The following is a 17,081-nucleotide window of genomic DNA, read 5'->3' on the forward strand; positions in this document are numbered from 1 at the left end:
TGATATATATATATATATATATATATATATATATATATATATATATCACATTTTTTTATCCATTCATCTATTGAAGGACATCTGGGTTGGTTCCATTGTTTAGTTATTGTGAATTGTGCTGCTATAAACATTGATGTGGCTGTGTCCCTGTAGTATGCTGTTTCTAAGTCCTTTATGTATAGACCGAGGAGAGGGATAGCTGGATCAAATGGTAGTTCCATTCCCAATTTTCCAAGGAATCTCCATACCCCTTTTCATATTGGCTGCACCAATTTGCAGTCCCACCAGCAATGTATGAGTTATCTTTTTCCCCACATCCTCACCAATACTTATTGTTATTTGTATTCATAATTGCTGCCATTCTGAAAGGAGTGAAATGAAATCTTAGAGTAGTTTTGATTTTTATTTTTCTAATTGCTAGAGATGATGAACTTTTTTTCATCATTAGGCCTTTGCCTACATTCCCAAAAACCCTGCTTGTTAAAAATATCTCATTGGTGCTTAATTGTTAATGCACAAATTTTGAGGGGCATCAATATTAAGAACACAGATCTTTTGAAATAGTTAAAAATATATACACCTTATTGGAAATAAAGTGCTCACTGAAAACAGAAGCAGATGGGACCCATCTTAGCATAGTGTTCTTGAGAAGCAAATAGTTGTTAGTGACATACTGTATGATGCAGTCCTACCAAATCTAGAAAATTCAATTCTTTATGGACCAACATTAATTTTTTGGATTTTTATTAGACACAGATTGAAGAATAAGGAAAGCAGAAAATATTATAATAGAATTAGTTTGTTATACAATCACTGGAAATGTAGAGAATAGGAAAGACAACAGGCATTTATGGGTCTTCCAGCTTTTAGTTCAGAACACAGCACAAACAAGCTCAAGTCTACAACTCTACATACAGGTCATCAATTCTTGCTGCCAAGCTACCCTCTGTTGATATCACATCCACCTGTATCAGGAACATGAGAATAAACATGGAGTGGGGATCCCAGCCTTTATTCACCTCTTCAGGTGCTCTTCTCTATTTTCACCTCTCAAGAAAATGGGAATGGCATCCACATTCCTCCAGCATCCTCAACTGTACACATGTGCCACTCATACTAATTGCCTATATGCATGAACTACAGAGACGGAGTCTGGGTCATTAACATCTTAGACTTTAGTTCCTTAAATGGAAAGGGAAGTTGAATTAATTATAAAAATTGATGTGGAGGGTTATTAGAAAATATCTACCATAAGGTTGGAAACACAGCTCTGGGAGAGTATTCCCCTAAGCATTCATTTTTTAAAGAAGGTTTACAACAATCAAACACTTCAGATTTATTGATCTGAGGTTAGCAACACCAAGACCTTATCTGTGGAGTAAGAGCTGACTCACTGTCTTACCACCGTACCTTCAGCACCAGCTTCCCAGCATTCTAGAAAACCATGTTCCCAGAAGTAAAGATAATGGGAAAGAAAATAATCTATTTCAACTTAAAATCTACTCAAATAACTTAAGAGACAGATGAATGGATAAATAAAATATTTACAAGAATGTGTATGTATGTGTATATGTGAGTATAAAATTCAGCTTTAAAAATCAATCCTATCACTTATGACAACATGCATGAACCCAAACAACATTATGCTAAGCAAAATAATCCAGACCCAGAAAGACAAATATGACATGAACTCAGATACATATGGAATTCTAAAAAAGTTGATCTCAGAGTAGCAGAGAGTAGAGTGGTAGTGGCCAGGAGCTAGACAAGGATATGAATATATGTTGGTCCAAGACTAGAAAATTTCAGGAATGCAAGATGAATAAATTCTGGAGATATGATGTTCACCTATATCTCTTTTTAATAATATTGTATTTTATAGTAAAATTTGCAAAAGAAGGTAGATTTTAAATGTTCTTAACACACACATATAAACACACACATAAAATAAAAATATAAATGATGGATACGTTGACTAGCTTGATTATGGTGATTATTTCACAGCAAAAATCAAATTTTCATGTGCAAAACTAAAATTGTATATATCTAAGATATATAGTTATATATCTTAGATATATACAATTTTATTAGTAAATTGTATCTCCATAAAATTGGAAGAGGTCATGGGGTTCAATTTAAGTGATCATGTCAACTATTTTCACTTTTGATGTTAAGATCCACTTATTTGCTGAGAATTGAGAAAGTAGTTAAGGAAGAGCTATAATACGCATTCACTCACACACACATGCACACACACAAACACAACTAATCTTTCTGGTTTTTGAATCTCCACCATTTTGTAATTTTACTTGATTGTAAAGTCTAGGAAACGTTGTTTTCTAATTTTATAACTTATTTCATTTTAAAAGTATTATTTCATATATTTATCTTAATTGAGAAATATCATTGTGTGCTTTTATTGTGTGCATATGATGTTTTAAAGCACATATATTATATACATATGCATATATAGAAATATATAATATTTAGTATATATAGTCAGTGGAATGTTTAATCCTACCTAACAAATGCATGCATTACCTTGCATAGTTATCACTTTTGTGGTGACAGCATATAAAATACACACTGTGTTTTATCAGTGCTGGGAATTAAACTCAGGACTTAAGGTCTTGCTCATAAAAGGCAAGTGCCCTCTTGCTTTGCTACATGCCAACCCTTCATTATATTGTTCAAGAATACACATCATAACTAACTGAACTCACTTTGCTTTACTATATAAGTCCTGAAATTTATTTCTTCCTTCAATCTGTAATTATATATCTCCTTGACCAATATTTCCCTATCCATTTCTCCTCCCTAACCACCCAAATTTCTAGAAAATACCTTCACTTTACTTCTATGAAGTCAACTGCTTTAACTTGCACATATGATTGAGATCATACATTATTTATCTTTCTGTGGTTGAATTATTTTATTTAATATAGATCTTCCAGTTTCATTCATGCTGTGACAAATGGTACAATTTCATTGGTTTTTAGACTGAAGAGTATTCCATTGTGGAAATGTGCCATGCTTCCTTGTTCATTCATCAGTTGATGGACAATTAGATCTATTCCTTATTTTGGCTATTATGACAAGTTCTGCAATAAACCTGAGTGCAAATGTGTATTGTAGAAATTTATTTCATTTCTTTCAGACATATACTCAGTAGTATATTTCTGGATTACATAGTAATTCTATTTTTAATTTTGGGGGGGAACTTCCATATTGTTTTACATAATAGTTATACTAATTTACATTCCTTGTCATCCTTGTTCTTTGTGCTATGTGATATTCTAGCCCATTGCAGTCTTGACTTGCATTCCTCTGATAATTAGTGACACTGTCCATGTTTTCTTATGCACATTGGCTAATTGCATGTCATCTTTTCTAATATATCTAGTTATGCATTTTGCCCAGTTTGTAATTTGGTATTTTTATTTGTTTGCTGTTAAGTTTTGGGATTTTCTTATATATTCTCTATATTAATCTCATCTGATGTCTTAATTTAAAAAGTTTTTAATACTTTATAGTACTTGTGTGTTTTGCTTTTGTTCCTATGTTTTGAGTTCATATTTAAAAAAAAGAAAAATCTTTGCCCCAAAAATATCATAAAACATCTCCCTCTTTTCTTATAGTAGTTTCCGAGTTTCAGGTATTATATTTAACTCTTTGGTCGATTTTGAGTTGTTTTTGTATCTGGTGAGAGAGAAAGCTCTACATGTGCACATGTATTTTTGTTTCTCCATCGATAACATCTCTTTTTCTGGCATTACTATGTAGTTTTGGTCATCATAGCTTTGCATTATATTTTGAATTCAGGTAATACTCTATTTATGGCTTTGATGCAAACCCTTTTGACACAGGAAACACTATCTATAACAAACCCAAAACTAATATCACATTGAATTAGGATCAGTTGAAAGTTTTTCCTCTAAGATCCAAAATAAGTAAAGCATGTCCCTTCCACTGCTTTCTTCAACATAATGTTGGAACTGTGAGTCAGAGAACTTGGGAAACAATTAAAAATAAAGAAGACTTCCAAATTTGAAAAGAGTGAGTCAAACTGTCCTCCTTCTCAGGTGACATGATTTTATGTATAGATAATTATAAATATTCTACCCAAACACTGTCAGAGATAATAAATGAATTCAGCAAATTACTTGACATAAAATCAACATAAAAATTTAATAGCATTTCTATATAAAAAGGCAAGTATCTAAAAAAAAGCAATCAAGATAGCAATCCTATCTGTAATAGCTACAAAAATAAAATTATTTTTCTAGTAATCACTCAATAAAGAAGTTTAAATATCTTTATCACATAAACTATGAAACGCTGATGAAAGGCATTGAAGAAGACACAAGTAAGTTGAAAGATATTCCCTGTTCATGGACTAGAAGAATAATACTTCTAAAATGTTCATAATACCCAAAGCATTGTAGAGATCCAGTATAATCTCTGTCAAATTAAAATATCAGTGGTGCACTTCATATAAATAGAAAAAAATCTGAAAATTCATATAAAACCTCAAAAGATTCCAGGTAGCCAAAGTGGTATTGAGTAAAACAGAAGCGTCATTTTAAAAATGTGCTTATTCAGATCTCCTCTTCTGTCTGCCTCTTTGTCCACACCAGTAGTACATTCAAATGCATGGTTTTAAGATTTTGCTTTATTTTGTTATCATCATTTTGAGATGCTTTCTTATTAAACAGGGAACACACACTCAATGTGCTCTTTTAAATCTGTTTCCAGACTTTATTGCCCTGCATATACTTTCATTTCACCTATTAATTCTTCTTTATTTATTGAATTCCTTTATTTTATCAAATAAGAGAAAAAACTCTCCCCCACTTTTTTTTGTCACATTTATACTTCAATCAATATATGGTACCAGACATAAGTTTAAATATCAAAATGTTTACCAATATTATTTATATGTAGATAACTTTTAGAAGAAGATGAGGGAAAATTATATTTGTGAATGCAGAGTGATTTATATCCATCAACTTACTATCACAGCTTTAATATTAATATTATTGTTGCTCTTTTGCTCATTAGGAAATAAATACACAATATGTGTCATGTGCCCAGGGTCCTACAGGGCCTTCAGAGATTGTTTCTGTCTGAAACCCAGATCATGACACTATCTCTCTACTATTAGGCAAAGAAAAATTTTCGATATCGAACCTTGGTATTGTACCAATTACTTACAATTTCATGGAAATATTGATGTTTGTAAATTGATGAGAGAGATGCAATAGAAGGCAGGTAGTTACCAGGAGAGAGCAGAAATTATAGTAAGTGATATCCACCAAATGCTCAGTGTATTCCAGTTTCTGTTTTACACATTCTGTCACTTGACACCTCCCCCGCAATTCTAGTAATAGATATTATTCAAAGTTCTATTTTAAAGAGAATAATGCAAGATTAAGGAATTAGTTAAAGATTGCCATTGAGAATTTGGTAAAGCCACGTTTTGGATCCATAAATTCTGATCCCATATCCAATCTCTTAGTCCAATGCTATACCAGTACCAGTAGAATTGAAAAGAAAGAGTGATCATTTATTCATTCAGTGGGATGGCATTCATTAATCATTGAGATAAAAGATGCTAGAAAGAGGTTTAAAAATACATGCTAACAATGACGGAAGTACTGCGTGTGGTTTTGAACGTCTATACTGGACTATGTTGATAGCTTTTCCACAGTAGTCTTCTGTTTGCATACATTCCGCATGTTAGATAATCTAGGATATTGAGAGAAAGATAGAAAAGGCTAAGATTGATGTTATAATGAGAATGAAATGCCTGAATGTCCCCTTCAGGGAAGCAATTAGAGTGATTCTTTGGAAAGACTAATATTGCATTTACATGCCATGCGTATTGAAGTTTTTGTGGTGAATCCAATAGAAAAGGAAACTAAATGTCATTACAGACAGAGGCAGGTAGGTCCAAAGTTTGGGGGTGAGTATTAGAAATGAGGACAAGATAGATACAAGAATTAATGCAGATATTATTAAAATAATGTGGTGAATAACTATTATATGCATAAAATAGGATTAAGATGATCACCAAATTATTAAGAAAGTGAAGAGAAAAATTCAAAATATTGATTCCAGACACTTGGACATGTTCTGTATCTGTATTATTTTTTTCTTTACTTTCAGGGTTGACAGACAAATTGTATGCACTTACCACATAAATCATGAGGTCTTGAAGTATGCACACAATGTGAAATGGTTCAGTTTACCTGAGTAACAAATATAGTGTCTCACATAGTTTTTACACCTAGCATAGTTTGCATGTCATTTTTAATTTCTGACTTTTCATTTATCAAATGTTTTCTGAGGACTTAGTTTAGTTATTTTGCTCAATGTTACTTTTATATAGAGAGATGTCTGTATAAATATATGTGTATGTATAAAAGTTTTGTTACTTTCTGGAAGAAATATAATTCAGTAGTCAGTAAGTAATAGAACATATATACTCAGAATGTAAAAAGAAAAAGTAAAAAGACAAGATCTGCATGATATAAGAATTCTTTCATTTTTAATCTGATAATAGAAGAGCACAACAAAGGTAGTATACATTTCAAAAATCAAGGTCAAGAGTCAACAGATCTGAAAATAGACTATATAACTAGAAAAGTAAAGGCTATGGCCAATATTGAGTGATGCTCACTTTGTGCTTAAGAGAGTGGAGGCTTTATTTTTCTCCAGTTGCACCACATCAGGGTTCATCTCTTCTTGAGTGGTGCATACAAAGGATCATGTATATTCTGCCAATGTCAGAAGTAAAACGTTTCTTCTTCATCCCCCAGAGTCTACTACCTTCACTTTTGACACACGTCTCTGAATTGAGGATTATGCTAATTGCTATGATGCCAATTTAGACCAATGCCAATTTAGGATGTAGGACAGTTGCTCAGTGTGGTTTGAAGTATTGTTCATCTTCTAAGGGCATTCCATGTTTGTTTGATTTCCTTCTCATTTTGGATTAAAGCTACATATGAAAATATTTGTAGTTTAACCTAGACAGTAAAAAATATGAAAACTGAGAAAATATTTTATGTCTAACAGCTTAATACATTATTATCTAGATGACTTGAATTTTTTATTTCTAGATAAGATTGTAATAGTACTGTGACTTTGGTGCCATCATTATTCAACACATCTACATTTGAACATTATAGTTATAACAAAATGTACTTCATAGCATCTCTAAGTGACTTTCAGTTAAACTATATAGTGAGGCATTTTTTTGTAATATTGGTCCAAAAGGCCATAATCCTGTAATCTTAGCTTTTGCCTAGAACCATGATAAGACATAATTGGATGTGTTCTGGTGTACACTTTCCTAACTCTTGCAAACATGGGTCATTTGACTTTTGACTGCCTTAGCAATTTTTACATGAATACCTAATTGATATCAGGATAGAAATGTACATTGACAAAATATCTGTGTGTATAGATTCTTTCTGAAAATATCTATATCTGCTTCTTTTTCCAAAGTTTATTTCAAACATAATATAGAAAAGAGGGAAAAGAGTTAAGAGAGAAATCCCTTTAATGATTTAAATTACTCCATATTTTGATGTTTCTAGAGCATAACTTTCAATAATTTCCTTATTGAGACTTTTTTTTTCTCATTTTGTTCTACTTGTTCTGCCTTTGAGAGAACTCTTTCCAAGGAAGTTTTGTACATTAGAAGCTAAAATAAGTTTCCACCGAGTATATGTTATTGAATGTGAAATAATGTAACCAATGGAGTTATACATTCAAAAAATATTATTAGAAATTCTTTAAAATGGACTAATAACTCAGTAACTCAGCCAAGTGTGATGGCACATGCCTATAATCCCAGTAGTTCAGGAGGCAGAGGCAGGAGGATCCCATGTTCAAAGTCAGCCTCAGCAATGTAGCAAGGCCCTAAGCAACTCAGCAAGACCCTGTCTCTAAATAAAATATAAAAAAGGGGCTGGGGATGTGGCTCAGTACTTAAGCACCCCTTGATTTAATCCCTGATAGGAAAAAAAGAAAAAAAAAACCTTAATAACTAAAGGTTTCCTTTAATTAAGTGCATTATAAATGATGGTATAATTTATAATCTGTAATTCAAAAAGTTAAGGGTCATGTTTTCCCTCACATGTGGAAGCTAGAGAGGTAAAATGGAAAGAATTTTGATGGTGATCTCATGAAAATGGAAGGGAGATCAATACAGTAGAGGAAAGGGACCAAGTGGAGGGAGAAAAAGAGGAAAAGGGATTATGCCAGGAAATGATCTTGTCCAAATCATACTGTATTGTGTGCATGTATGAATACATAATATCCAATCCCAGCATTGTGTATGATTATAATGCACTGATTAAAATGCAAACAAAACATTAAAAATAAACATATTAACATTTTCTGTAAAATTAAAACATTTCACAAAAAATTATTTGTAATGATCAAATAATAGATTTATTTTACATTTTAATTATTCCCCTTTAGAGGTAAAGACAGATATTACCTCTAATATCTGTCTCACTTTATTTGTGTCAGTCTTTCTCTCAAACATACACACACAGACTAATACACACACAAACTTGTTTTAATAATAACGCAGAAACTTGTTTTCCTTGACATCAAAAAAATGTTGTTCTTACATAAAACTATGGAAATAAAATATTTTCTGAATAAGTGAATATTTTAGTTAATTTGCTGAATGTTTTATTGTTATTTGCTGTGGTAATAGAAATGCACTTGTGTAATTTTCTTGCTATTAAGAGCCAATTGGAGTGTTTAAGTGGACATTGTAATTTAAACACACTAAGTGATATATTCAGCAATTTTCCTTCACTCTTAATTCTCATGACACTGCAAGACTTAATAATGTCCATCTACGTTAAACTAGGTTATGTGTCCATTGTGTTTGTTCCTTCACAGATGTGCCATCCAGTCCCTATGGAGTAAAGATTATAGAGCTGTCACAGACCACAGCCAAACTTTCTTTCAGCAAGCCGGACTCCCATGGAGGTGTGCCTATTCATCACTATCAAGTGGATGTCAAGGAAGTGGCATCAGAAACCTGGAAAATAGTACGCTCCCATGGAGTTCAAAGTGAGTCAATGATTTCAAAATATGTTGATTAATTCATGCTGATATTCAGTGTACCTATGTGATTAACCTTTCATTTTCCATATTTTAATTGAAGTGCAGTGGGATTGGAAGGACATTTCCAGTGACACATTATCCTTAAGAATAACTTAAGATAGAGTAGAAAGTGTTTACCATTTATTTATTTTTCCACTTGTGTTTTGAAGTATTATGCATTGAACTCAGGTGTTAGCAAATGCTAGGCAAGTGATCCACCTCTGAGCTATACCCTAAATCGCCATTATTACAGATGAAAGGTTTAACAGAATCACCAAACTTTTATTCTTGGGGAAATTATCCTTTTTAAAACTTGCCCTGTGAAAAGACAATTGCTAACATGTTAGATTTGATGAGTGAATGTGTGCTTTTTATTACTAATGATTTTTCACAAATACATGTAAATTCTTAATATAAAATATAGGCAATATGTGTCCATTCATGAAGACATCTTTAAAAAATCATGTACAAAAATTTATTTCACAAACCATATCATTTTTGAATGATAGAATTCACTGATTCTGAAATGTCAAAACAATTTGTGAAACTTCTATTCACTTATGTAGAATTGTGAAAATGTGATTTGTCAGTTCTTTAGAAGAAGAAATTATATCAAGAAATAATAAGAAATTTCCAGTATTGGATTCTATTGATTAGGACACAGAGGTACACTGAGTCATCAAAAGAATAGCATAAAATGTTGAGGAAATTAATACTGCATACTGTCCTTCCTCTGGGGACTCTGCCTTGGCTCTCACATGTGTAGTATAGGGTTTCAGGCCTGAGACCTTCTGAGAAGAACGGATGGAACCATGTTAGAGAACATGAAGAAGAGTAAGTAATAGCTCAAGGGCCACCAGTGTTTACTTTGTTTTTTTTTTTTTTAGTTTCAAGTGAATTCAACTTCAGAGTTTTTCATAAAAATATGAGAAATATTAATGAATCGATCATCACTCATTTACCACACACTTCAAACAATACCCCCAAACAGGTGAATCCTTATTATTTCTTTTAATGATGAAAATTTTTGGATAGTTAACATTCCTTGTGCATACTTCATGTGTCTCAGGAGAGAAGATTTATTAAAAAAAAAACAATAATAGTATTATGCCTAAAATGGAAAGTGTGAGTGAAATCAAGGACATTAGTAAAAGAGAAAAAAAAATTAACTTGGATTCAAGAATATCGGTTTTTTTAAATATATTTAATTTTTCAAGATAGAGAAAATATAGCAGATATTAGGTGAGTGACAGAGAAAATAAATTAATTCTTATACAGTAGAGTTCTCAAGTATAACCATGAAGAAAAGTAATGTTAAGTCTGAATATTCCAGGAATTAAACAGGGCTGGATAGAAGGTGAATTGACTCTCCCTGAACTTAGAAAGTGACAGCCTCATGGACAATTTATAACGGTTTACTGTAGCCAATTTCACCAAGTTCAAAATGTGACTTTAAACCCCAGGTAATTGTTGGAAGCAGATTTCTATGCTTATGAGAAGGATATATAATAACAAAGCACATTTGTTAATTTATCATGAGAAATCACTATACCAGAAATTAGGGCATTCATTTCCTTTTCTTATAATACATAGGAAAGAAAATGTGACTAAAACTTGCTTGATGAATCTAGAGCATGAGCAAGGAAAATTACAGCATGAACAGGATATTTAACAATCTCAGATTAAGACTGCTTAAAGCTCCTTAATGAGACTTCAAAATCCTGACCCATGGGTTTTTTCACTTTCACTTGAGGAAAATATTTGCATTGATACTTTCTCTTTTCTTTTTTTTCTGTTTCCATAGTCAGCTCTTCTTTCACTGATATGTTATCAAGTAATTTAAACCAGGCTAAGGTCATAAAAACTATGTAATCAAATCATTGCATAATTTCAACTCAGTGTAGCACAAATATTTTTGATTACTGCTTTAAGCCTTGTTTTTTGAATTTTTCATTTCATTATTTAGCAATATATTTGGCAGATATTATAGTTTTTTGTTGTCTGTAGGTATAAAAATAATTCAGTTGAGTCCTGCATACAGCAGACTTAAAATATATAGAATTTAGCACTTACATCTTCTCTTACATCCATTCCATTTCCTATACAGCTACCTATTGCTGAGCAGATGCTCTCTCCCAAAATTGGATTAACCTTTGCAATCTTATTTATTTAATGTCAAATTTACATGTTATAATAGCATTATGATCTCATTATATATATAAAATCCCATGTTTTAAAGAGAACCATATTTTTAAGCATTCTTTAGTATAGTTCTCCTGTTTGGATATTAGGCATAGATACAAATATGTGACCCAAAGGGACACACAAATTTAATGGATAGTAAGGACACAAGCTTTGTAAACTTGCTCGATTTGAACTGCTCTTAATATTGAAGGATATGTATGTGGCATTACTCTTCCTTCACTAAAAATATGTATCATCTCTTTATATATATATATATACTAAATACATTCATCAGAATAACAATTTGTTTATGTTTATACAAATATGAAATGCAATGTAAATATTTATAATTACGTTTATTATAAATTGACAGCAATGATTTGATTGTTAGAATGTGTAACGTAGTTTTGACTTGAACTTTCTCCGTTAAGCACACATATTTTCATTGAGTGATGGTGATTTCATTGAGTCAGTACGTTCTTTAAAGAGATAATTCATCAGGCATAGTGGCACATACCTATAACCCCAGCGGCTTGGGAGGCTGAGGCAGGAGGATCCAAAGTTCAAAGCCAGCCTCAACAAAAATGAGGTGCTAAGAAACTTGGTGATACTCTGTCTCTGAATAAAATAAAAAATAGGGTTGGGCATGTGGCCCAGTGTTAGAGTGCCCTGAGTTCATGAGTTCAATCCCAGGTACCAAAAAAAAAAAAAAAAAGAAAGGGGGATATAATTCAACTTTCATCACATATTTCTCATCAGGAAGGCTTATGGCCATTCAACACTGACAGATATTGCTCTTTTATTCTGAATCATCCAGAATGTGCTTTTACTTCCATTCCTTCTCGGAAGTAACCTCACACTAAAATTCCATTTCCCTAGGATGAGTGACAAGGAAGCAATAACCATATTTCTTGCATTATATTATACAGTATATATATTTATTTTCATGTCACATCTAATAAATATTGCACCCATTAGAATTTTCTGATCTTCACTCTTAGCATATGAACTCAACAAGTAGAACAAGGGTGCCATATCAATCTCAATATGTCAAGTGTTAGTAGTATATTACAGTGGAGGGAAATTTGAAATTTAGTGGGATAGGAGGATAGAAAATATTAATTTTAGTACTTTCTGGTTGAATTTTTCATAAGATAATTAATAATGTGATTTCATTGAGTCAGTAAGTCTTTTAAAGAGATAATTCACCAGGCACAGTGGCACATACCTGTAACCCTAGAGACTTGGGAGGTATGTGTATACAAAAATTAATTTTAAGTGAAGAATTTAAAACTCATGTGTACAAAAATAAATTTTAAATGAAGAGTAAGATTTAAGATGTATATTAGGGATCAATACTTATGAAAAGGGTGAGGAGGAAGCAGAAATGAGCAAATAAAATAGTTAAGCTCCATTGCAGGCTCTAGAAATCCTCACCCAACTAAATGCAGAACTGCAGACAGAACATTATCCATCTTAGATGCACCACTTCATTTGATAGGCTGTTATTGAGCAGCAAGACATTATGCTTTAGTTGGTCAGGAGCCAGATTGTGATGGATAGTTCTGATCACATACCTACATGATCCAATTAGGATCCCTTGGTCAAGTCATTCCTTCCTTACAAATGCTCAGTAGCATATTAAGAGTTGTTTTTTGTTTTTTTGTTTCAAGCCTACAGTCCTGCACCACATATGGCATTACCTGTGACTAAGAAAGTAAAGAACCATATTGCAATTCCCCCATTGAGGCTTGCACAAATGCCATATATTTCTTCCCACTTCTAATATATCAAAGAGCAGCAGTCTCACCAAATCCATCGCAAGTGGCAGGGCTGCTGGATCCACAGATTATTCTTACTTCAGAGCCCTTTCCTTCTGCTCTCCTATTTCAAAGCTAATATGATAACATTTTGTACCACTTAGTGAATGATCTACTCTTTGCTCCATACATGACAAAAGTCTTATGTGTCACTTTCACTAGTGTGTATTTTACAACCGGCTTCCTTAGGCATCCTTGGTATATACTCCTTCTGTTATCAATTGCTCTGTGTATTATTATACAGTAACTGATGCAGAGATACTGTTAGGACTTCAAGTATCTCACAAAAGAAAGCATAACCTAGATTAAAAGAAGAAAGTTGATCTGTCCACTGGTTGTCCTTATCAACTGTGGCATGAGGTTTGCCTATGGAATGTCTATCCCAGGAAAACTGCATAGTCCTTTTGTTCTCCTGCCCACCAATTTTCCTAAAAGCAAGCTTCTCTGGGAGAGGTATAACTAATCAATTCAGCTCTCTGCACTGAGAAAGACCTTAATATATTTAGGCTGAAATCTCTATATGTGACATAGTATATTTTTAAGTCCATGATTAATGTAAATTTAAAAATTTAAGATCTTGAAATTTTGTTGGCATTATATCTGTTATATAAAAAAGGTTCTGCAATGTATGTGTCTATGCATTGCTAAAAAGGTGAATATATAGACCACAGAATCAATCTTCATTGATTTAGCATTATTACTTCACTTTATTGCAAAAACAAAAATTTCATGAATATATTCCAAGCCAACTTTTAGTTGATCCAAAAACCCAAAATTGGCACATATTAATAAGTGAGCAAATTTCTCATTTAACACATGAAATTTACTTCTCAGGTGCTGTGTTCTGATATAAATTACTCTTTTCAATTACTTTTTTTAAACAATACTTATTTATTAGTTTGCACTTATTTAGGTCAGAAGTTCAAGCATGGTGTGAGTAGGTTTTTTCATCAGATTTTACACAGCAAAAATAACAATATTGGCAAGAATGTGCTAATTTTTTTGAGTTCTCTTTTGAAAAAATATTTCTAAGATCTCTTCCTTATTGCTTAGATAGTTTCTTGCTGCTGTGAAACTGAAGTTTACAACCTCTTGCTAGGGCTGCTCTCAGTTCCTGTGGTCTACCCATATGCCTTGAGAGTTAAATTACTATAAATTTTTTTTACTCCACACATAGGATATATTGGTAATCTTCTAAAGTGATCATATTCTTCCTTGCTGAGGCAAAATAAAAATGATCGGGCTATTAGCATTTTTATTATTGCTAACATTTTATAAATATTTATTATATTTTGTCACAGTGTTAAGTATTGAAAGTAGTTCAAAATAATAGATCTTGACTACAAAATTGAGAGTAATCCATATTGAGAATATTGAGACTATGATGTTTAGCAACTTCTCCATAGGTTACCTAGAAAAATAATAGTGAAATTGAAATTGAAACCAAGAAGTCTGATTCTAAAGCCTGTGCTATTTAGTATTCCACAATTTAAATCCTCTATTCAATTAAGATTTGAGAAAATTGAATACAAGTTACTCTTATTTAGAGAACATGCATGACAAATATTGTCTGAATGTACATACGTTTGTATGTTGTCTGTACTTGGTGTTTTCAAAGTGATCACAATTGGGAGGAAAATAATTACACGGTTGCTTCTTTTCATTGTGTTTGAGCATCAGAAAAAGCTTTGAGAATTAGGTTAATTTAATAATAGCATGACTATAAGAGATCTCAAAAAGTTTGCCCCAGTACACAGGTCTCTGATGAAGCTTGCTTTAGGGGTAAAAGTTGATTATCTACAGTAGAGGATAGGTTTTAGCTATTGTGAGAAAGTTAAAAATTAATTTGTAATTATAAATTTTTTGAAGAAGGAGGACCATGGCTTTCATTAATATCTCAAAAAAGATTTATTTTAATAATATTTTTATTTTAGCTGTATAATAAAATTTGATATTGGTTTTCATTGAGCAGTCAGATTCCAATATTTTATTCTCTTCTGGTTTCCATTGTTACTGTTTTGGAGGGGTCATTTCTTTGTAGATATTGTTACTTTCTTATTTTTGGCTGCTTTTATGACATCAACTTAAACTCTGATATTGAGGTTTAACTATTACTTAGTATATCTGTTTATTATTTATCCTGCTTAAGAGTCAGTGTGATTTCTACATCTAAGAATCATGTCTTGATTTAATTCTGGACAATGTTACAACATTACTTTTATGAATATTTTCTCCTCCCCCATTCTTGCAAAACTTTCACTCTGAAATCCAAGCTATATACTGAATTTTTTATTGGAGAACTTGAGTTATCATATGTATTTACATACATTTTATTATGTCTTATTCTATTCATCTTTGTTATAAGTTTATGAGAATTTATTCAGCTCAACATTCCATACTACTCTTTTTTCACTTATATTTAACCTACTGTTCCTATTCAGTTTTTTATTTAATAAGCATATTTTTAATCCACCTGATTTTCACTTCTTTTCCAAGTTAGCTGGGCATATTATAAATTTTGCCAATTTTGATTTAAAAAAAGTTTTAAACACTTTAATTGTGTGTTTTGATTATTGAAGTTCGTGAAGTTGTAAATGCTTAAATATTAGTGTTTGGATTATTTGCTGGATTTGTTCATTTATTTCAGTAAATCTAATAGTGGTTAATTTTCTTGCATATGTTTTGATTGTTGTATTATTGTATTATGTTGTATTTTGTTTATCTATTTGCCAGAAATAATGCATAGCCTAAATTTGGGGCACATTACTACATAGAAGATATTCTTTTGTTTCTGGTAGTTGCCCTGGGACATTGGAAAGGACGAAGCATCAGAGCCCACTTAATTAAATTCTGTTATTTGGCACTTTTATGAAAGTATGTGTAAGCTTACTAATTTTCAAATAAGTATTTATTCCACCCTCTGTCTATCAAGGAATGGGTTCATGACAAAGCCAGATGATTTTTTGTTACCAGCAGGCAGATGTGTATGTCTATATGTGTTTTTCTACTCCACCCTTTTATTTCTTCCAATAATTTTGAGGGTCCTGACCTGATGCAATAGTACCAGCTTCAACTCCCCATCACAATTCTTCTCTCCTCATGGAGGTCATTGAACTGCAATATTCTTTATCAAGATTCTGTGCAAAAGTTCTGAGTGTCCAAGTGGTATTTTCAACAGAATTTCTATAACCAATAGAAAAATAATTATATGGCACCCCTTCTAACTTCAGGTCTCTCCTCCGCTCCACTTCATTTTTGATGCTGCAGAGTTATCTTCCTTTTATTTGAGGTAGTCTGTGCATTTAAAAATATTGTGAAAATGGTATATTTTTTCTTGTTGGTGTACTTATGTGGTATGCTTCTTTTTCTGGCTATGTACATGAACAGATGGCTGAAAATCTGAAGTCATGTTTCAAAGCACATGTATATTTTCAAATAGTGAAGGAATCATTATTTTATAAAATTTAGGTTGTTTTAATATTTACCATAATGTTGAAGAGGTCTATGCAAATACAATTATACTAATCAACTTTGAAGCATTTTGGAAAAGGAAATTTTAGGTTTCTGTATAAAAAAATACAAGGTGTTTAGATTCATGAACATTTCAGCTGTTTTTGGCCCTGAGAGTGGCTTTATTTATTAATCTTAATTTATCTGACAGTCAGTTGCCTTTCCTGCATCTTATTACTATTCAGTTCAGGTTTCTACTTCTAATTGCTGACTTCACATATATTCACTTCTTGTTTAGCTGCAATGCTACTTAGCAGGCAAGTTTTTTTGTTGTTGTTGTTAGAATTTTCTATTAGTAGATTTCAATTCTCTATAACACATTAATTAAGTACCTATGAATTGCATCTGCTCACTCTCTCCTAGTCCTAGTTTTAGGGTTACAATGGAGCCCTGAATTATTATTATGTTCTTCAAAGTTTAGCTGAAACCCTA

At 32.0% G+C, this 17,081-nt stretch overlaps 1 protein-coding gene across 3 annotated transcripts in view; it reads left to right on the forward strand.

The window, feature by feature from the left end:
* Ncam2 (neural cell adhesion molecule 2) overlaps positions 1 to 17,081 on the forward strand; it is a 479,693-nt gene that overhangs the window by 380,338 nt on the left and 82,274 nt on the right. For all 3 annotated transcript variants that reach the window (XM_048803529.1, XM_015478659.2, XM_048803530.1), the window contains one exon: positions 8,929 to 9,102. In XM_048803529.1, the coding sequence (XP_048659486.1) occupies positions 8,929 to 9,102 (174 nt within the window). The remainder of the gene's footprint in view (positions 1 to 8,928; positions 9,103 to 17,081) is intronic.

Source organism: Marmota marmota, unplaced genomic scaffold (assembly GCF_001458135.2).
Source record: "Marmota marmota marmota unplaced genomic scaffold, marMar, whole genome shotgun sequence".
Lineage (NCBI taxonomy): Eukaryota > Metazoa > Chordata > Mammalia > Rodentia > Sciuridae > Marmota > Marmota marmota.